Raw genomic sequence first — 23,191 nt, 5'->3', positions numbered from 1 at the left:
TTGCTGACATAACAACCCTGTTATGCCAACTTAATAACTCAGTGTCAGTGTAGATCTTATGATGTTTATGTTGACTGCTACTGGCTTTTGGGAGCTGGCCCAAAATGCCACACACTGACAGTACAACCGATACAAGTGCTCCTGGTGAGGACATGCACTGCCAACACCAGGAGTAAAGTGTAGACTCTCACAAGCCATGTAATTACTGCAGTGGCTCTATGCCAACGTAAATTAGGTCAACTTAATTTTGTAGCGTAGACTAGGGAAGTAAAAGATTAACCGGTTAACTGGTAAACATAGAGTGGGTCCTGCAGCGGCGCCCGTCCGGAGCGGATCCAGCAGCTGTGCCTGGCCGGCACGGTTCCATCAGCAGCCCCTGGCCAATGCGGCCGGAGCAGCAGCATGCAGCTGGAGCGGCCCCAGCCACGCCAGCCAGATGGACCCCAGATGTCTAAAAGGTTAACGGTTTAAATGACATTTTTTAATCATTTGAACAATTAACGTTTTAAACGGTATTTACATCCCTAATGTAGATATGGCCTTAGTCTCCAGGAATTTAGAAGTGCTGCATTACAAGATCTGCACCTTGAGACGCTTTATTATTCTAGGTGAGGTCTTATAGCCACGTAGGCCCTAATTCAGCAAAATAATTAAATCATCTGCTTCACTTTAATTACAAGTAGCTCCATGACTACACATGTTCATAAAACGAAGCACATGCTGAAGTGCATTTCTGAATTAGTGCCATAAGAAGGGACTGTTACCACTGTACTCAGGCTTGGTCTGCACTAGGAATTTATCTTGGTATAGCTACGTCACTTAGAGGTGCGTAAAATCCACATCCCTGAGTGACGTAATTATGCCGACTTAACCTCCGGTGTGAACAGCTATGTCGGTAGGAGGACTTCTCTTGTTGACATAGCTACTGCCTCTTGGGGAGGTGGAGTTACTACGTCAACACGAGAAGCTCTCCCATCAGTGTAGGTACCATCTTCACTGAGCGCTACAGTGGCGCTGTAAGAGTCGACAAGCCGTCAATGTTGTGATGCATGTGTCTGGCATCGAAAATCATATTGGCATTTTTGCAGTCTTGTGGCATTAAAGTGTTTATGTATTACACAGTTCATCTTCAGCGGAATACATTACCCTGCTACTTATGTCTTGTTAGATAAATAGTCTTTTTTTAGTCAGCATATATTTACCAAAAGGCAGCTGTTGCATTCAGCTGTTACGGATCATTCTTAATTAAAATAGTTTATCACTCTTTTTCTTGGACCTGCTGAAGACATGGGACTTTTTAATGTGTGTCTTTGAAGACCCCAGGGGATAACTTTTGGTGGGAAAAAAATGAAAGGGTTGATTTCTTGCCCCTCGAGGAGAAAGTCAGCTCTGGGAGGAGCAGCTTCTTGCTTTTCAAAATACCATAAATTATGGAATAAAACAAACTAACAGCCATAAAATGACTAATTTTTCTCATGATTCAGTTCAGGATGTAGAAGTGCTAGTTGTCTTAATCTAGTAAACTAATAAAAACAAATATTAAGAAGCTGTAGGTGCTGGTTTGTCTCTCACTAGATTAACCAACAATATAAAGACAAGGGGTTGCTTACAATTTCTTAATTTTATAGTTTGCATGTATATTTCACCTTTCTATATCTGCTTCCATTTGATGTCCATTTAATCATAACAGAAATAATCCAGGCAGCACACTTAAATAAATGTACAGTTTGTCTTGGACTGTTGCATTAGTGAATTCATGAATCCTTTAAGCATACAACATTTAGATACCACATTCACAGCATCTAAAATATAAACATTTGTTCTCCTGCTTTAGTTATATCTTCTGTTTCCCAAAACAGTCCTCATAGTGTGTGGGGGTGAGAGTGGGAGGAGAAGGAAGAAGCGGGGAGCTTGCTTGATAAAGCACTGCCCCATTTGGTGAAGTTACATCTTGATTTGCACTGTTGCGCAATACTTTATCTTGTGGCTTTGGGAACCAATTTTTTATCCTCAGTAGCTATTTATCTGATTTACAAAAAGAATCTGTATCCACTAATTATATATTTAAATAGAGAAAGTGAACCAGAGAAGACTTAAGAATACAAGTATTCCGGGAACCAAAAATTGTGCATGTGAAATTATATATGTATATAACAGGCTTCCCTTATTTGTGCCCACAAATTGTTGTGGGTTTCATTTTGTGGACACAGTGGTTATGTGCACAAATAAAGGGATGCTGGCATATAACTTTCTAATTATACCTGCAAATCAGGTAAGCCTCTGTCCTCATTTTCACCCACAGTTATTTGCAAGCAGCATATTGGGAATGCAAGAAGAGACAGAAGCTCTTTTTAACAATCAGGTCCTTTAAATGTGATTTGATTTAGATAAGATATTGATGAGAAGGGCTCTGGGACTCGAGAGAAACTTGTCACTCCATGGTGAATATTCTAATTTATACAGAACAATATGAGCATGGTATAACCCAGGCAATTAAAAGACATGGTCCAAAGTTATTTACGAACTAGATGACATACACCATGACATAGGTTGAAATGATGACAGGCAAGGCGGGAGGAACAGGGGAAATGTTGAGGGTGCAAAGTTCATGCAATTACTAGTTCCTGTACAGTATGTGTCATGGTAAACGTGACTGTAAAAACAGCACTTTCTTATTTAACATTTTATCTCATCATCATGATAGCTTGTTGCTCCAAAACTGCAGCCAAGTTTGTGGTGTCACTTATGTTGAATAGTTCCTCGCAGGTACAGGATTTTGACATAGGGCACTGCATCAGGCAGTGTTCAATTGTTTGTCTACTCTAAGCTGTCCACATTAACATTTGGAATCATTCCTCAGCTTACACTTGGTCATATTGTCACCAATTCCAGGTCATGCCTGATATTACTATTTCTGCTTAAGGTCAGCGCCTGGGAGAAGGAGTTCTGAAGGAGCCAGGTTTGCCAAAATCATTGGAATTTCCTGCCATTTCGTTACTCTGTAGACTTTCCCAGTGGTATTTGGGGGTAAGGGATTTTCACAGTCAAAGATGTCTTTAGGCTTAATCTCTTGGATGGTGGAATCCAAGAGTGGATGTCTTGAATCCTGCACTTGTTTTTGTGCCTTCTTTCTACTGAAGGCATCTCGCCTCACTGGTGGTGGTGCAATCCCTATGAGACAATACAGCGGCAGTGTGGGAATCTATTTCAAAGTCCCTGTGATGATCTTACAGGATTGTTTGAGATCAGTATCAATTTTGTATGCCTGCCTCAAGTGTGATCATACTGGGGGACAGTACTCTGCAACTGAGTAACAGAGAGACACTGGTTGCTCAGAGTGTTTTGCGGTCAGTTTGCCATTTTGTAATGGCCAATTTTTGGAGTTCACAGTTCCTGGAGTTCACTTGCTTTTTCAGCTTCTTGATGTGCTCTTTGAATGTCTGGATTCAGCCTAACATGACCCCAAGATACTCCAGATGTTCATATGCTCAAGGATTGTACCATCCCACAATATCTGGAGCTTTTCCTTGGCCTGAAAGTTTTTCAGGCGGAAGGTGCACACTTGTGTCTTGCTAGGGGTGGCAGTCAGAAACTGTGTGCAATAGTTTTCTCCAAGAATGCTCGGGGAGCCAGTTAGAATGTGCTCAGTGTCCTCAGATCTTTCCTGTTTGGTGGTAACATAATGATAATCTACATAAATGAATCTTTGCATGTTGGGGAATTCCAGCTGGTCATTTGTGTAGACGTTAAGTAATAAGGGTGCTAGCACTGAGTCTTGGGGAAAGCCATTCTGATGAGTTCGCTATCGACTTTTCTGACCATTCATCTCAACAAAGAAACATTGACTAGCAAGCAGGGAGGAGATGACTTGGACCATCTTCCTATTTCTCAAAATTCTTGCCAGTTACAGTAGAAGTGCATGATAGTTCATGGTGTCATAAGCAGCTGACAGATCAACAAATGCAATCCCTGTAATTTTGCAGGTTATGAAGCCATCTTTGATGTATTGAGTTAGGTTTGCAACTTGGCCACAGCATGAATGTCCTGGGTGGAAACCGGCTTGGTCATCAGTCGGCTGTCCTTCCATTATTAGCATTATTCCATCCACTATCATCTGCTCATATAGCTTGTAGGTTCAGCAGAGTAAGGATATTGGATTGTACCTCTTTGCAGAATTGGTGTCTTTATGGAGTTTGAGTAGTGGAGCCACTTGGGCCTGTCTTCGCAGCCTGGCTATCTGCATTGTCTCTAGGAGAGAGCTGAGGAAGTCAAGTAGCCACTTCTATGCTCTCATCCCAAAGTGTAGTAATAGTTCATTAGGTATACCATTAAGTCAAGCTGCCTTTCCACACTTCAGGGTTTCTGTAACTATTGTCAGCTTCTCAATATTGAGTTGCTGACTGGGGACTTTTGCTGTCTCTGAGCAGTGAGCAAAAACTTCTGCTTGATTTGTTTTGTTTTGTGCTTTGCTTTGTGGGCTGTTTACTATTTAAGATGAGTTGGTGTGTGACTTGATGGGAGAGATTGCAAGGATGTGCTTTGGTGGTTGTCCATCCGGGTTCAGATACTGAATAGTCATCCACTTCCCTTCCCTTCCCTTCCTTTTTTTTTTTTTTTTTTTGCTATTGTGGCTGAGGTTTATTGTTTTAAATTAGCTCCCTCCAGCGGTCACACTGCTCCTGTCGGATCTCTCTCATAAACGTTTTCCCAAGCTCAATGGTTTTTTCACCAAATGGATCTGAGTCAAACCATTTTGAATATTGTTGGCTTGTTTGTTCTGAAAGCCCAGGTACGGATAGTGTACATACGGGGTATGTCTACACAACAAAAAAACCCAATACAAAACCATCGCAGTATTTCAGAGTCCCGGGTCTATGGACTCAGATTTATGCTGTGGTGCTAAAAAAAAAACAACCTCCCCTCCGCCCCCGGGCTTCAGAGCCCAGGTGTGCTAGCCTGAACCCGAACGTCTACATATTTTTAGAACCGTAGCACAACGTCTGTGAGCCCAAGTCTGTAGACCCAGGCTCTGATACTCACTGTTGCAGGGGGGTTTTGTTTGTTTGTTTTTTTGCTATGTAGACATACCCATAGTGTTCATATATGCTATTTGTTCCCTTTATGTATGTTCAAGTCATCTGTTTATTTTACTAGCAAACAGCCTTAACAATTGTATTCCACTATCACAACTCCAAAAAGATTAAGGAAGGAAAATGTCAAAAGATGGAGTTATTATGTGAAGACCACTTGAAAAGTAACTCAAAAAGCACAGTATCATTTGAAAATGTCGTACCTATGTGGTGGTGGTTGTTTGTTTATTTTATTTATGATTACAACTACAGGGTTAGAGTGGAGGCCTCCAAAATGTAAAATCAATTTTGACCAGCACAGCTACTCTACATCCTTACTTGCCCCTTTGCTCATGGTGATCTGCATAACAGAGGTGACTGTCAAGGTTGGAAAAGCAACATGACCTGGCTGGCCCTGGTAACATTCAAAATCAGGTGTTTCATCAAGAATTAGATCATAGATGGCCAAAATGGTTATGGCTACTGATCTTGAATTAAGTAGCATGAACTGTAGAATAGAGTCCCTCCTCCTTGCTTTTAAGATAGAATACTACACAAGGCCAGTGGCTCTGATACTAAATGTCAAATGCCTAGTCTATATCTGGGAAATACTCTGCTCCGTAGTTTTCTCCATGCCCAGCTCTGCAGGGATTAAGGGACCAGATCCCCCAGTACCAGTGTTTTATCCTTAGTCTTCAGAGTCCTCTGCCTGTGGCAGTACCACACATCCCTCTTGTCCACCACATTGTGTCACTGGCATAGTTGCCAGAGCTGCATACTTGTCTAGCAGAGACTGTGAATCCGTCAGTAGAGACAATGAATTCAGATAAATAACGATGACAAAGTAGGATTAAAATAACCCTGAAATCCCTGACCCCAAAAATGGGCTCCCTTCCCATCTACAGCTGCAACCACAGCTAGAGTGGGGTGCTGCTTCACATCTCTAGTTGTGTATTGCGGAGAAGGGGGAGAGCGAGGCAATAATAAGCTCCCATATACATGTAGCTAAACCTCTTGTCTCTCACCACTGCAGAAGGGATGATGCACCAGACCCCCAAGAAGGGACACCAAGGAACAAGTCCCCAGGAGAATATCCAACCCCATGTGGAAACTCTTTCAGCAACAGATCATCCCACCAAACATTATTACTTGATTTTAAAATCTTGCCAGAACAATTAAACATCAGTTCAGTTATCAACACAGCTTCATCATTCCCACAGCTGCCACAATCATATAGCCCCTACTTAGTCTGTTTCTAAATCCCATAATTACACCAATTTAATTCAGTAGTAATCTCCATCTTGTAACTTGTCAAGCTAGAAGAGAGTTTTCATCACAGTGCTGAAGAAGCCAGGGAACTTGCCACAGAATTTAGGTCCACTTGGCTAGGCATTTACAGTGGCCGTGTTTACAATTAGCTTGATCATGCAGTTCTTGGACAAAATTCTCATTGTACTTGATGGTAACTTTTCCAGCAAAAGGACGGCATAAGAACAGCTATACTGGGTCAGACCAAAGGTCCATTGAGCCCAATATCCTGTCTACTCACAGTGGCCGATGCCAGGTGTCCCAGAGGGAGTGAACCTAACAGGTAATGATCAAGTGATCTCTCTCCTGCCATCCATCTCCACCCTCTGACAAACAGAGGCTAGGGACACCATTCCTTACCCATCCTGGCTGATAGCCATTAATGGACTTAACCTTCATGAATTTATCTAGTTCTCTTTTAAACCCTGTTATAGTCCTAGCCTTCACAACCTCCTCAGGCAAGGAGTTCCACAGGTTGACTGTGCGCTGTGTGAAGAAGAACTTTTTTGTTTGTTTTAAACCTCCTGCCCATTAATTTCATTTGGTGGCCTCTAGTTCTTATATTATGGGAACAAGTAAATAACTTTTCCTTATTCACTTTCTTCACACCACTCACGATTTTATATATCTCTATCATATCCTCCCTTAGTCTCCTCTTTTCCAAGCTGAAAAGTCCTAGTCTTTGTAATCTCTCCTCATATGGACCCATTCCAACCCCCTAATCATTTTAGTTGCCCTTTTCTGAATTTTTTCTAATGCCAGTGTATCTTTTTTGAGATGAGGAGACCACATCTGTACGCAGTATTCAAGATGTTGGCGTACCATGGATTTATATAAGGGCAATAAGCTATTCTCTGTCCCTTTTTTAATGATTCCTAACATCCTGTTTGTATGCCTGTCAGTCAGGCATGACTTACTTTAATAATTCTTAGCAATTATAACATTTCAACTTGAAAGTACTTCACAATTTTTAAACTAGTTAATCTTTACCGTACCTCAGTGAGGCAGCTAAGCATTATTCTCATTTTACAATTGGTGAAACTGAGACAGAGTGGTGTAATGATTTCTCCTTCCCAGGGAGCACAGAGGGAGTTGGGGCCAGAACAAACATTAAAATTTATGAATTACTGGTTCCTAGACCTCTATGTAAACCTGTACATGAAGGTCTGGTGTACTACTGAAGTCTAATAGTAAAAATATTTTTAAACAATTTCATCCAGCCCCAGAGGACCTTTGGGAAACAGTTGTGGGTTTTTCCCCCTCTCTCTTTCTCCCCTGTCTCATCCCCCTAACAAATTAAGGAAAATGTTTAAATGCACAGCCAAGTGCAGATTTATCACTTCTACTCAATGTCAGTATTAAATATTAGAACCATGCTGCGTCAGTTTGGCTGATCAGCCTGGTGGTGTGCACATGTATTAAAGAAATGGTTGCAATTATGTCACTGAAGTAATGTTCTAGGTTGACCATTAGAATCTAATGTAGGTTGCAAGTGGCAGTACTTCTCCCTTTTTTTGCTCTTTGGATGCCCTTTAGGTGTCGAGTTTAGGTACACATTTCATGTTCTTACACAACAAAGGAGGAAATACTCTTAAATAGACACAGCATTGAAGCCCAGCTGCTATTTATAAATGATGTAATACCAGGAAATTCAAGCCCAAGGCAAAATAAAAACTATCCCTCCCTTTTAAGGCCCATTGTGTATCTTTTTGAATGTGAAGTTTAACTGTTTTAAAGTAAACCTAGGATTTTAGGTTTGTCTTGTTTGTTTGTTAAATTATAGCTGCATAGAGGACCCGGTTTGCTATAGAACAGCAGTCTAATGAAGGTCCGAAGGGTATCTGAGGGATATAAACACTGAAGAAAACAAATTCAGTAACAGTGCATTAGCAGTTGGTCATAGGCCTATCTACACTCGGAATTTTCCCCTACTACACCTTTTGGAGTAGCTGTGCTGGTGCAAACTCCTAGCTTGGAGGGATAAAACTGCTGTATCGCTGATTTGGGGTAACCTCCATTTAGTGGCTATTTTTGCATTGCAGATGTTAGCATTTTCCAGGAAATCTCCCTCTATTGCATCACCACCACCACAGTCCTGGTAATGGTAGCAATGATGAGAATGGGAATGTAGCTCAGCTGTCAGTGTCTTTTGCCTATTGTGTCATCTAACTTGCTCAGAGCATGTCTGGATAACATGGTAATATGAATACTTGTAATTGGTCTACTCTGGCACTCCCACTGGTGGAGCTGTACTGGTGATGGAACAAGGGAAGATTTCCTGGAAAACACTCATGCAGACATAGCCTGAAATGTGGCTATGTATAACCAAATTATATGTGTAATTGACAAACTACATAAGTTATGTGGCTAGATGAAAGGTCTTTTTCCTTACAATTCACAAATCTGAATCGGAAGTTGCCAAACCTCATCTAATTCCCAGTTTCTCTTCAATTCCAGGAATATCACTTTGCACTTAAGTAGCAGCTTTCAGGAGAGTATCTCAAAGTACTTTACTTTACAAGCACTGAGTCATAAGGGTCTGGTGTATTGGCTCTGCAATGGGTAGAGAGGGTGTGAGAGGAAGCTATTGTGCTGGAGTAACAGTCCATAGATGGTCACCTAAAACTTGGCACACGCAACCTTATGTCTACTCTCAGTAGTGTCTCTGGACAGGGCCAGAATTATGGAGGGTGCAGAAATGGCTTAAAGTCCCCCACAGACGTTTTCTTCTTCCAATCTAGAAAGGGAAGAACACACGGTCTGGCCTATTAAATAATAAGCCTCACAACATCCTTGGAGGTAACAAGAACTATCATCTCCATTTTACATACGTTAAAACCCAGGCACAGAGCTGTCTAGGCCCAAGGCTGCTCAGCTAATTAGTGGTGTAGCTGGGAATAGAATTTTGAAGTCCTGACCCATTGTCTGTTTCCTCTATGTATGATTTAACTGATGATTCATGCATCATGCTCAGGGGTGAAGTAGTGTTTCCTGACTGATTGTTGTTATTTGTCATATTCATTGTTTTAATCCTCTGACTAATGCTTTTTGCCATACTTCCTTATCTATAAAAAAAAAAAGCAGTGCTGAGTTTCTGAACTCTTGAAGGTAAAACCTTTCAATTGTTTCTGCATAGTCCTGTTGTACTTCAACTGTTTTAAAAAAAAATGGATATGTTTATTAAAAGCAGAGGTGACCTCCAGAAGGGTTCTCTGGAGTTGAAGCATACCTCACCATCTCAGTACTTGTCTGGGGAGATGGTTCTCCTGGTTTGATGTTTTAGAATGCTATTCCAGACCTCCTGCTGCAGCATCAGCAATCAGATTTTCATGAACACAATCATTCTGAAAGTGGGTTTAATCCTAAATTTCTTCTTTCACTAGATGAGATCCATTTCTGTAGAAAATTATGCATTCATTGGTCTTTTGTCAAAATCATTCTGGATTGTTAAATATCTGGCAGTATTCTCCGCTGGATGAATACGCTATGGCACCAGGTTTGTGTTTGTTCTACAGCCTTTGTTGCTGATATAATATAATCCCTTACTCCAATCAAAGGCTGCGAAAGAACACAAAGTAGTGTGACATAACCAAGTATGGTACACACACTATAAATATGAGCCTAGCAGACCATTGGAAGAAGACTTGCATGTGCTATTCAGACAGCAGAAGCGATTTCCAACTATTATTGATTCAGTTCATGTTAATTAATTAAAATATTGGCCTCTGATAGTAGTTGGGCTTTTTTTTTATAATTTATAGTTTCTGTGGATCATAACTGAGTATTTCCTAACATGGATTCCCTGAAAATGGTGGAATGTTTAAATTAATTTAGATAGGACTCCCACCGTGTGGAATTATAGAAATATATGACAAAAGAAATTATTTTGTTTCTTTCAAACAAAATTACTTTCTGTCAAAAACATTTTGGTTTAATGGTAGAATGTGCTACTATGAAGGTACTATGAACAAGTGTGCAAGATATGCCATTAATCTACCAATAACATTAATGCTTGGCATTCCTGATTGTTTTGTGGCTACTGTTATATTCTAGAATGTTATTTGTCTTTCCTTTTTGAGTTTGAACTTGATACTAACACTGGGGTGTGAGTTGTAGAGGCCAGGGTGGATGAAAATTGAGGATTTTTAAAAATTAAATTATTAAATAGAGATTTTTTTTTTTTTTTTAATGGAGATATCCTATCTCCCAGAACTGGAAGGGACCTTGAACGGTCATCGAGTCCAGCCCCCTGCCTTCACTAGCAGGACCAAGTACTGATTTTGCCCCAGATCCCTAAGTGGCCCCTTCAAGGATTGAATTTACAACCCTGGATTTAGCAGGCCAATGCTCAAACCACTGAGCTATGCTTCCCCATTTTAAAATATAAACCTATTTAAAATTAAATTTGAAATTGGCAGCCTATGTCAAGACCCAAACTGATGATAATCTATTAAAATCATTTACATTAAATACAAAAAATAATAGTAAGCAGTACATATTTGCTGCTAAGTTTTAAAGAAAGTCAAACCACTGAACTGGTGGAAGTTGCTGGCTAAGCACCTGAAGTTTGTTGAAGGGTTAAACCAACTTTTGACAGCAGTAGTCTCTTTTGCAGGGGCAGAGAGAATATTTTCTTCATTTCATCTTATTCAAGTAGATCATAGAGTCTTAGAGTTTAAGGCTAGAAGGAACCACTAGATCATCTAGTCTGACTTCCTGTATACCACAGGTCACCCACACTCCCCAGCACCTGCACACTAAATCCAGCAACTGAAATGAAACCAAAGTATTATACAGTTATGTGCCACCGACAGAAAATAGGAAAGACTGAGGTACACCAGAGCTTGAGGTCCCCTTAATGACAGGGAAAGGATTACATGAGATATACCCAGATAATCCTGGCATGTGACCCACACCCACATGCTGCAGGGGAAGGCGAGAAATCCCCAAGGTCACTGTCAATCTGACCTGCAGATATAGTCCTTCCTGACCCCACATATGGCAGTCAGGTAAACCTTGAGCATGTGAGCAAGAACCAGCCAGCCAAGCACTTGAGCAAGAGAAACTCGGTGCCACCTCAGAGCTCTGGCCTTCTCCATCTACAATCATGTCCATCCCTGATGCTTCAAGGAAGGAATTATTTTTTTTAAAGAAAAACCCTCCCAGAATACATTGGGGCAGGCAGGTGGAGAGGGGCGGGGGCAATCCCTTCCTGACTCCTGCTGAAACACTGAAGCATGAGCTTTGGGTAACATATGAAAAACTAGAAGTGAGCCCCTTGAGCCCAGCCCCCTACCATCATAAGCAACACCATCATACAATTGCACTCATAAATTTCCCCTTCTCTCGTAAAACTAATTTAAAGTTGTTTGCCCCCATAATGTCTATTGGGAGGCTGTTTCCGAACCTCACCTTCTGATTGTTAGAAACTTTCTAATTTCCAGCCTGAATATGTTCATGGCCAGTTTATATCCATTTGTTCTTGTGCCAACACCATCCTTTAGTTTAAACTCTGTCTAGAATTACCCCATTAATATATTTATGGAGAGCAATCATATCCCCTCTCAACCTTCTTTTTGCTAGACTAAACATGACAAGCTCTTCCAGTATTCTCTCATAAGATAGGCCTTCCATTCCCCAATCATCCTGGTAGCTCTTCTCTGCATCTGTTCTAGTTTAAATTAATCTTTCTTGAATATGGGTGACCAGATTTGTACACAATATTCCAAATGAAGTCTTACCAGTGCCTTGAACAATGGCATTAATATTTCTATATCTCTACTAGAAATGCCTCGCCTAATACATTCTTGGATCACATTTGCCCTTTTCACAGCCCCAGCTCATTGGTGGCTCATAGTTATCCTGTAATTGACCCACACACTCAGGTCTCTGTTGCTTCCAACTAAGGAGCCCCAGGTTGCAGTAGAAATGTTTAGTGCATGATCTTGCACTTAGTACTGTTGAATTTCATCCCATTCCTGTCATTCCAGTCTTTAAGTTCATCCAGATCTTCCTGTATAATGTTCCGATCCTCCTCTGTATTGATCATGCCTCCAAACTTGGTATCCTCAGCAAATTTCATTTGCACGCTCCGACTTAGCACACTAGTTCACTTCAATGACTATTTCATTCAATGTTTAGAAACCAGTTGGGAGCTGAAAAAGCAGGAAAGTTTGTTTTTTCTCTTTCAATCTATGAATGAAAAATAGCTGTGGGAGGATGAGACCTACTAGTTCTACAATTTTCAATGACATGGTGAACAGAAACAGTCAATGCAATTCATTAACTATTGATGATATTTCCTTTTTTAATAAATCAGTTTTAAATGCAAAACATTTTAATAAACTTTTCTTCTTATGTATCCAGCACATTTAAAGTAGTTTTATTTAACTAATAAATAGATTTTAAATGCTGGTTTTGCACATTTTTTATTCATTCGATTTCCAGCCAAACGTAGCTTGACACAAATCAGAAGTATAAAATGAATCATCTAGTACAGTGGAATTCCTGGACTCTTGTGGGGTCCACCATAGGTTATTCAGTAGTCTGTCCCTTGAGCCAGGGCTAGAACAGACAAACGGTGTTCTGACACTTTTACTGCATAGAGGACATCATTTTATTCTCCGCACAGCATGGTGAATGATGCATTTCTTAACATAATAAAAATGTAAAAATTGAGGATCTGATAAACCTAAATTAAGCTATATAATTGCTTAAATAAATATATTTAAATATACTTTATTCACCTAGTTAGCAAAAAGAAGCACCAAATGTAGTCCAAAAGCTATAATTAGTTGCAAATCAACATGTTTTAATGGTTACCAACCAATGAGAATCAACCTTTCTTCAGGAAAATAACTAATTTATTACAAATTTACATACAAATGCAGACATAATTAAAATTGATTATTTAAATCAAGATTTTCTGCTTGCTGATTTAAATCATGATTAAAATTTGTGATTTAAATTGTTTTGATTTAAATCAGTCCAGAGGCTTTCTTGGAAATCCTCAGCACCTTGACAGATCAGGTCCACTGATTGTGTATTAATGATGATGATCTCTTGTTAGGCAAGCAAATGAAGGGAGGAGGGATAGCTCAGTGGTTTGAGCATTGGCCTTCTAAACCCAGGGTTGTGAGTTCAATCCTTGAGGGGGCCACTTAGGAATCGGGGGGCAAAATCAGTACTTGGTCCTGCTAGTGATGGTAGGGGGCTGGACTTGATGACCTTTCGGGGTCCCTTCCTGTTCTATGAGATAGGTATATCTCCATATATTAACCAGTTTTCGTCCTCCTCGCAAGGTTTTCTATCGAACAATATCTAACTGCTAATGCACATATTGTTTGAGATAAATTCACGATGTCTCCAGGTGGTCTCTCAGAAAAGGTGGCACCCAAAATTAGTGGCCACTTGGAAATTGGAAATGGAAATTTGACATAAGGAGTCTCCTTTTAGCATTCCAATGTCTTAGGCATAAAGAACCATTTGTTGATACTGTTTTTTTCTCTTTCTCGTAGGTGCCTGAGATTATTGGCTCCATTCGACAGGCTGGAAAAATCGCTCGCCAAGAAGAGTTCCAGAATAATCCATCTGAAGTTGAAGACCCTTTTTCCAAAAAGTTTGAGGTGTTGTTCTGTGGACGAGTGACAGTAGCACACAAAAATGCGCCCCCAGCATTAATAGATGAATGTATAGAAAAATTTAACCATGTTAGTTGTACCAAAAAATTGGAATTTAATTCATTGTCCCAACAACGTGAAACTGCCAGTAATTCTGGAGGATTATCATTCAGTGATAAATTGCGATCTGTTTTTCAACCCTTGGTCGGTGAAGAAGAAGAGAAAAGGCCAATTAGGAAATCTTATTCTCAGCCTGGGCTGCGTTCCTTTTCTTTTAAGAGGGACTTGCAAGATGGGAGTTGCAGGAGTAACAGTTTTGCCAGCTCTTTTGATGAAACTGAGACTTCGCTGAACCTAAAACGTCAACTTGGCTATGGACACAACGTTGTGCAGCCAACAGATATTGCAGGAAACCGGACTATGTTGTTCACGGTAAAACAAATTGCAACTTTGCAAGCATTTTATGTCTCTTAAACACTGGATAGGAAATGCAAAAGAAATGTCCTACAAAGATGAGAGTTCCTCCTTGAATAACTTCCTGCAGTTATTGGAGCTTGTTACACATAAAATTTTATATATTTCTTTGTAGAGTTTTATCATTCAGTGTAAAAATCTGTTTTACGTTGTCAAAGTATATTAAGTGAAACAGTTTAAAACAGCACCACGTAAAACATTGAGCTTCAAAAGGACAGTGTTGAGAAACTATTAGGAAATATTATTGATAATTATCTGATGTAAAGGCTGGAACTAACTTTTATTATTTCTGTGAGATAGAGATATATATCTCTATCTCTATCTCACAGAAATAATAAAAGTTAGTTATATATATTGTGTGTGTATTATGCTAAATAATTACAGCAGAAACAACTTTATAGGTGAGAGATGCTGCCTGTTTAGAGCACAGAATCTTTGGAACTTGGCTGCAGGCAAGCACTCACTTTGTGTCTCATAACAAGCAGTTTAGTTAAGGTGCTCTTGCAGTTTAACTGCACCTACTCCCAGTAGTAATCGGTGTGTATGTGTAACTGTGGGCTGCTATTGTGGGTAGTTCTGAGCATACTGACGTTGAGGTTGGCACCAGGTTGACCTCTCTGTATCCAAAATTCACCTAGCCAGCTACACCCCTACTATTGTTTGTCAGGATTTGAAGAGTGTATAGGTTAGTTTTGCTTCATTTTCCTGCTATATTGCAAATACATTCATGTTTACTATATTTTGTACAACACTGGTTAATTAGAGGTAGTATAGTAGACAATAGTTTGGCTGGTTATCTTGAGCTCATCTCTTGGGTACATTAAGTACTTGTGTGTGTTTCTTTTGGCTGGCTATTCCTGGAGATGGAGGTGGCGAGAGAAGGGATGGTGGTTCTGTGCTTTTTAGTACAAAGTTTTTTAAATACAGTGCAATACTTTTAAAATTTAGGCCTGGGCTACACTACAGAATTAGGTCGATTCCAGGCAGACCTAACTATGTAAGTATCTACACTAACATTTTGCTCTCGCCGATGTAACTGCCTCGCTACGCTGACTTAATAATGCCATGTTCACAAGAGGCATAAAGTCAGTATAGACACTGTGCTGCTTACATCAACTGTTACTGGCTGTCGGAAGCCACCCCACAATGCCCCATGCTGACAGTACAATCAGTATAAATGCTCTTGATGAGGACACATGCTGCTGACACAATGAATAAAGCGTAGACACACACAAGCAATGTAATTACTGCGGAGACTGTATGCCGATGTTTTACAGATGTGAAAACTGAAAATTTTGACTCGATCCTCTGTGTGCTTCAAACTTGAATGTATAGAGTTAGCCACCCAAAAAAGTGGCGTGACTTTCAGGTGTGGCTTCTTTCTGAGCTTTTAACTTTGGATACTTTTGACTGTGGCATCCTAGTCTCCTAATATTTCACAAAAGGTGCTTCTTTAATACACAAAGTTGGATTTCTTGTATGGCACATCTGGTTGGAACGCCTCTCAGGAGCAGGAAGTGAAATGACTTGGTCAGGGACTGCAGTATCCACCATCCCATAGCTGATCACAGTGCTGGAATTCATTGGTTAGCCAACTAATATTGATCAATCTTGAATTAACATTGTTCAGATGTTGAACTACCCTTTATTTGAGTGCAGTGGTTATTGTTGTGGTTTTCTATGAAATGTATAGTAGAGGCTGAGTATTTGGCACATTAGATGTTATGAAAAACATGTAGACTAGGATGCTTGCCAGTTCCCTTAATCTGGCTGGCACAGTCATTTGTTTTAATAAACCATCTTGGGAGATTGCTATCCTGGCCAGTCCCCTAGGTACAGTGACCCACTCCTCTGACAGTTGCAACTGCATGGGGTAGAAGTGGGAGCTAGCTGCCTGCCACAGGAATAGGCAGCCAGCAAAAAACAGAGGAGAGGTCTGCTGAGCGGCAAGGAGATGAATGGCCTCCCCGCAAGTAAAAGCTGAAAGGTCAGCCCTGGGGGACAGCAAAGGAAAACAAGCCATGGGGACAAGGAGATGGTGGGAAGTTTTATGGAGGGTCAAGAATGAATCCATGTGGAAATGCTTAGAACAAACAAAAGAAGGAGGCCCAACTCTCCTCCCCTACACTCTTGGATGAGTCTTTCCAATAAGCTAGGTGTCTGGGACACACTGGATGGTTTAATGTACATTCTGGGAATTGTAGGTGGCTGTAGTTTTTTGGGTTACTTTGGTTTTTTGTGTGCGTGTATGGAGATTCCACCTTTCTAAGAGGAAAACATCCTAAAATTCACCAGGCTGCAGATACAATCTTCTGACAATTAGGAAGAAGCCCGCAGAGACTTGGCAACAATTTTGCAATTTAAACATTATATATTGGCCCATGTCCAGTCTCATGAAAAATCCTGAACAGCTGTTTCACCTTAAAATTAGTGCCTGTCTGGGAAAAAGTTTCCTGTTCAAACCTGGCAGTGCTTCTCGGCAGCTACAGGGTTACTGCTACAAAACTGGTCTACAGCTAAATGTACATCAAAATGTACTCCAGTCACCTCATTTTTATATCTTGAGATACATTGCCTTTAAATTAAGTACTGTGTACATCTAACAACACTTTTAAAAAAATATAAGTGGGAGTTCAGTCAGCTTCCAGGCCTGCCTTTTGATTTCACTGCAGTTTCATCACATAACTTTGATTAAATTGACATGTGCTAAGGTTGTAGGAAAACTGATTTTTTGTAGAATCATAGAAGGGATCGCAAGTGTCATCTAGTCTAACCCCCTGCCAAGATACAGGATTTGCTGTAAGTATAGTTTTGCTATTGTCTGGTTAAATGCAGGTCCTTTAATTTTTCCTTTGCCTCGTAAACAGAACAAAATTCCAATTCAGTATTTTACAATGCTATAAATTTAATAGTAAGTGCAGGTCCAACCTTGCGTCATTTTTTTCTCTCTCATGCAAAATGTGGAGTGTGTTGTATTATTGTAATTTAAATCTACATTGAGTCAAAGTATGGAGTGGAATGCATTTTGAGATTTCTCATACACAAGGAACATTTCTTAGTTGGAACAAATTTGACATAGTGTTTCTTGAAGCTAAATGTAATCCTCTTTTTATTTAACTGTTTTTAGATTGGGCAGTCTGCAGTTTATCTCATCAGTCCTGACACGAAAAAAGTAGCACTTGAGAAAAGTTTCAAGGAAATATCCTTTTGCTCTCAGGTAAACTGATAGTGCATTAATTTTTGTGGTGGTTCTGCCATTCATGAATACTCATTGATTCTCCCCTCCCCATTCGTTCCAAGTGGATCCCCACATGTCATGGGTGAGTAGACCCCTTGGCAGTCTGTAATTTTGTAAGGCCTTCATTTCTTGTTTAATGTTTAGCCTTGTAATATCTGAGGTCAAGACTCTCTTCTCTGTGCAATAAAAAAATAAGTGGACCGAATATCCTGTCAAGTTCTGCTTTCAGATTCCAGAAGACATGGTTCACTGTTGTGCAAATTCAGGGTTCCCTCGGCTGTATGTGTGTTGTGCAGTGCGTTATCAGTCACTGAAATAGACTGTGTAAACAGTACTTCAGAGTTAATTGAACAGTCTTCATAAATAACAGTCAAACTCAGGTTACTTTTATTTTGTAGACCACACAGATATATACAGTTATTGCACTCAGCTCATAGTAAGGGGGTACAAAGATACACTACCCCAATAGGAGCTTGTGAAGGCAGATGCTATGCCTCCAGGGTTATAGAGAGAAGATGGAGGTTGTTTACTGTAGTGCAGTGATCCCCAAACTTTTGGGGGTCGCGCCACCCCTTACTCCAGTCCGTGCACCTCCGAGACTGGGAGTGGCTGCAGCTCCGGGGGCGGGGAGGTGTGCGGCCAGGAGAAGGGGGGTGAGGCTGGGGCCACAGCTGGGGGTGGGTCTGGGCCGAGGCTGGTGATGGAGGCCAGAGCAGAGCCACAGCCGGGCTGTAGTGGGGGCTGGCAGCTGGGCCCATGGCCAGGTGCTGCTCTGCTCCCAGCTCTGCCCCCAGCGTTGGCCCGGGGCCAGGAACAGAGCCAAGGCTGGGGACGGGGCCAGGCACGGGGCTGGGAGCTGGGGATGCAGCTGGAGGCAAGACCAAAGCACAGCTAGGGCGGGGAGGGGCTGGGTGGCGCTCCCTCCCCATCCCCTGTAGAGGCTGGCCTGAGCCCCGCCATGCCCCCTGGATGTTCCTCCATGCCCCCCTGGGGGGGCACGTCCCACAGTTTGGGGACCTCTGCTGTAGTGCAGCTGATTCCACCTCTGTATAGAATCAGCTTTACTGGCCATCGCAGAAGAGCACATTACTGTGGCCCTGCCTCTTTTGAAGAGACTAGTGTGAATTCAGAGAAGACTTTGCACTCAGGAGAGCATGTTTGATACTATATGTTTGTACTGTCTCAGAGTCTAGGAGCCCAGTCATGAAGCAGGACCCCATTGCACTAGGCGCTGTACATACACAGAACAAAAAGACGGTCTCTGCCCCAAATAGCTTACAATCTAAATATCAGACAAGAGAGGACCGATGGAATAAAAAACCAGACAGGTTCACAAAGAAATAATGAGATAACACTGGTCAGCATGATTGACAGTGCTATCAGCAGTGCTTAATTTGTGCCAGGGCCAAGCCACGGCACCTCTAGCTTGGCAGTTCATAGTCCCGGCACGTCGGGGCTTGCCGCAACAGTTATGAAAGTAAAAAAAATTGCTTGAGCCCCGGCATGTCTTTCATTACAAATTAAGCACTGAATATCAGCACAGCAGCTGCTCGACCGTTGTCAAAACTTTTTGCAGGCATCACAGCAAAGGGCGTTTTAAGGAGACACTTGAAGGAGGACTGTGAGGTAGTTTTGTGCACGTTTACAGGGAACTCCCATGTGTGAAGGGCAGCTGGGGAGGAGAAATCCAAAGGTGTTTGTTTTAAAATTTAACAAATGAGTGACACAGGCTGGCATCATTGACAGGGGAGAGGCAAGACCTCTCAACCGTGTATGAGAGATGGAGGGTGGAGTGGGGATAGGCCATAAAGGGCTTTGAAAGTGAAGACAAATAGTTAATTCATTATGATGGAGAAGGAGAGCTAGTGGAGAGAGGCAAAAAGAGGGTGAGATGGTTTAAAGTGACAAATGAGGAAAATGACTACCATTGTGCCTGGGCCAGTGTGGGCATGCAAAAGAGGGCTCCTTGCGCCCTCTCCTCTACTTTCCTTGCACACCTGTTATGTGCGCTAATTATAAAAATAACAGGGTTAATATAACTAATTGACACTGTGTTGATTAAAAAGCCATTAAAGAAAACTTCTCTGATCACAGGAGAACCTGAACCCTGACCTCCCCTCAGGCCACTTTTTTGGCCAGAATCCTGAGTCATTAGATAGACTTCAAGGTCATTAAACTCTGGCTCTCTCAAACCAGCAAAAGAAGTGAATTCCTGACTTAAGGGTCCCTTCAGGCCAGCATTACTGGCTAGGTGATTTGTCAGTTAGGGATACTGGACATATACAGCTTCTCTTCATCTCACTAGGAGAGGGGAGGGAGCAGATCACTCCACTCTCACATCCATGTGTGGCCAGCCACGGAGCAGTATCACAGTTTCCTTGGAGCCATAGGCGTAGTTTGACTTCTGTATTTGGGGGAGTACCTTCAGTCAGGCCAATGGGGCTGTGCATGGGGTGGAGGCGGCAAATTCCACACCTGCCCGAGGCTTGCAGTTTGGGAAGACAATGCCCGTCCTGCCTTCTCCCCAAACTATGCTAATGCTTGGAGCCTGTTGGCACCGACTTCTGACTCTGCTGTTAGTGCTGGGACATGGCTGCCACTATGATACAAGGCAGGAGGGTAAGGTTGCCTGTCTCAGTTGCTCTGTCTGCTGTGTTCTTGTTCTTAGAAGCAATTTGGGATAGTTAAACAAGCACATGCTCTCAAAGTGGAATCCTGATTACTTTAATGCTCTGCCTTGCTCGCAAGTATTATTAGTCTTGTGAGTGTGGCAGAGTTTTTAGTGATGCAAGACTCTTATTGATCCAGTCCTGATCCAGCCAAGCACGTAAGCCTGTGTTTAACCTTGAGGTCCCCTTGAATTCATGGGAATACATGGGTGCTTAACCTAAGCAGATGCTTTGTGCTTTGCTGATTAGGTGATGAGAGGCCTGGGAGGCCTTATGTTTCACTGCCCTTACCACTCAAAACCAAAGATATAGGGTGACTGCATTTGGGGTTATGAACAAGGTGAAAGTTGTGAATTTGTTAGTGGATTGCTCTGCAGAATATTTGGCATGTTAATAGTTTTACAGTCCATGTTAGTGGGTTGATGTATGTTTGGGGAGCTTTAAGAAAACAAGCTGGGGTACGTTCTAGCTCAGGGGCGGGCAAACTTTTTGGCCTGAGGGCCGCATCAGGTTTCGTAAATTGTATGGAGGGCTGGTTAGGGGAGGGGGTCGTGGCCCGGCCCCCACCTCCTATCTGGCTCCCTCCCCCCCCCCCCGCCGGGACTCCTGCCCCATCCCCCGCCCCCCTCCCCCCGTTCCCTGACTGCCCCTCTGGGACCCCTGCCCCATCCACACACACCCGCTCTCTCTCCCCGACTGCCCCCGGATCCCCGCCGCCCCATCCAGCCCCTCCTCTCATTCCTGACAGACCCCTGGGACCCCTGCCCCATCCAACCACCCCTTCTCCCTATCCCCTGTCCCCTGCCCCCCCCATCCCCCCTCCTTCCTAACTGCCCCCCAGGACCCCTGCCCCCATTCAACAACCCGTTCCCCCCCGACCACCACCCACATCCCCACCCCCTGACCACCACCCCAAACTCACCTGCTCTCTATCCAACCCCCCCTGCTCCGTGCCCCCTTACCGTGCTGCTTGGAGTACTAGTGGCTGGCGACACTACAGCCACGCTGCCCGGCTCGAGCCGGGCCACGCCGCCGCCACCACCACACAAGGGTCAGGCCGGGCTCTGCAGCTGCGCTGCCCCAGGAGCTCTCAGCCCTGCCACCCAGAGCATTGCGCCGCGGCGGAGTGAGCGAGCTGAAGCGGCGGGGGGGGGGGGAATAGCAGAGCTCGGGGGCCAGCCACGATGGTCTCACGGGCTGTAGTTTGCCCACCCCTGTTCTAGCTACTTGGTGAAGGGACATATGCTGTGCTTGTTGCATTAGTCAGCAATTCTTTTTGAAAAACTAGGGCATTTTTTAAAGTGTTTGTAATGAAGGGAAGGACACCACCTACTGAAGGAGGACTGCTGGTGCCACCTTAGCATGTTTCTGAAGTTTGTTTCTCTGTAAAGATGGAGATCAAATAGTGTTCCTTCTTTACACCAGAAAATTATTATATATTGAAAATGACTTGTGGTATTGTTCCATCTGAAGCGTGGTTAGGGATATGTCTGCTAAAATAATTCTGAGAATGTCAGGAGAGACCTGCTCCAACAGTCCATCAAGAAATGGAACTGATTCTCTTTTAAAATAAATAAACAAGATGTGTCCCATAACCATAAAATAGCTTTAAGGCCAATCTAGAAATTGAAGAGTACTGTGGCCTCTGAATCCAACAGTCTTCGCTATAAACTGTCTACCCAAATTTGTAGATAATAACATAGGAACATAGGAGTCCCTATATCACTGTTTTTTGTAACTCATCAAGTTCCGAAAACTGGTTCCAGGAGCAGAAAAATACTTGATTCTTCTGAGAGACTTGTCTGTGGAGGGGAGGAGAGGGTTATAAAGGATTCCTTCATGCCTGCTGTGGGTAATCTACTTATGCTTTAACATATTCCAAAGAATACAGACCAATTCCAAAGCAAATCCTATTTAGCAGATTATTCGGAATCAGTATAGAATTTCCATTTTCTCAGATCTAAGGACTCACTCAGACTCATGAAGAGATTTTACAAGAATAAAATTTCATGAAGTGTGCAACATTCTGAGTAACCAACAGAAAAATTTTATGAGTTTCATCTTGATCTTGCTAATGCTGGTATACAGTGGGAGTAAACCCTCTTGAAGTCAATGGAGTTGCAAATATATATAAGGGAGGTCAAAATCAAGCCGCCTTATATTTTCTGGAACTGACTTTCAGATATTATAACTGGATTCTGCAGTATACACCGTAAGAGAGCTAGCCTGGGCATTTACAGGAAATTAGAATTTAAGAACCTGAGGCCTCTAGATCATTTAATTATCTTTCTAATTAATATCTTCTGTTGAAATATTAATGCCAAATGTTTGCCTTTGTCATAATACTTTTTCCAAGTGGTATGATTATGCAACCATCATATTATGAGAAGTTGGATATCTACATGTATATTAAGTTATTTTCTTTATTCAGTTGGAGCTTGATGGAAGGTTATTAATATTTATAGCAAGGAGATTGTGCTGTTCACATTACTTTAGGATGACTGGCCTTGCTCTGCTACATATACCTGCTCTCGTTTTTGGTACTCCTGGCCAATATGTGTCCAAAAATATTAATGTTTTATGATTTTGGTATCCTCATAATACAGTGACAATCTTGAGTATTCAACATTGATAGGGAATACCAGAGAAATGTCTTGTTTGCTAATATCCAGATTAGTTATAACTGACTGAAACTCAGGTTTTTCTTGTGAATCTGCTCCTGGTTTTTGGTTTAATAAATTAAATGCCTCTTTTCTACTATCCTTAATGGAAGGTTGACTTTAATATGCAAAACCCACTTGTGGCATAACACTT

General features: G+C 42.0%; 1 protein-coding gene across 28 annotated transcripts in view; it reads left to right on the top strand.

Moving 5' to 3' along the window:
• The window catches only part of TBC1D1 (TBC1 domain family member 1), a 177,663-nt gene that overhangs the window by 69,922 nt on the left and 84,550 nt on the right, over positions 1-23,191 (top strand). For 23 of the 28 annotated variants that reach the window (XR_010601514.1, XR_010601515.1, XR_006172851.2 and 20 more), the window contains 2 exons: positions 13,895-14,428; positions 17,598-17,687. Coding sequence is in view for 23 of the 28 variants with exons in the window: in XM_008169957.4 (XP_008168179.2) it covers positions 13,895-14,428; positions 17,598-17,687 (624 nt within the window). In the remaining 5 variants the exon portion in view is untranslated. Of the gene's footprint in view, positions 1-4,602; positions 4,790-13,894; positions 14,429-17,597; positions 17,688-23,191 lie in introns of those variants that run through there. The other 5 variants (XM_065596984.1, XM_065596977.1, XM_065596980.1 and 2 more) reach the window with 2 other exon arrangements.

The sequence above is a fragment of the Chrysemys picta genome, chromosome 5 (genome assembly GCF_011386835.1).
Source record: "Chrysemys picta bellii isolate R12L10 chromosome 5, ASM1138683v2, whole genome shotgun sequence".
Classification (NCBI taxonomy): Eukaryota; Metazoa; Chordata; order Testudines; family Emydidae; genus Chrysemys; species Chrysemys picta.
The sequence above is the reverse complement of the archived record's forward strand: the minus strand, read 5'-3'. Positions and strand labels throughout refer to the sequence as shown.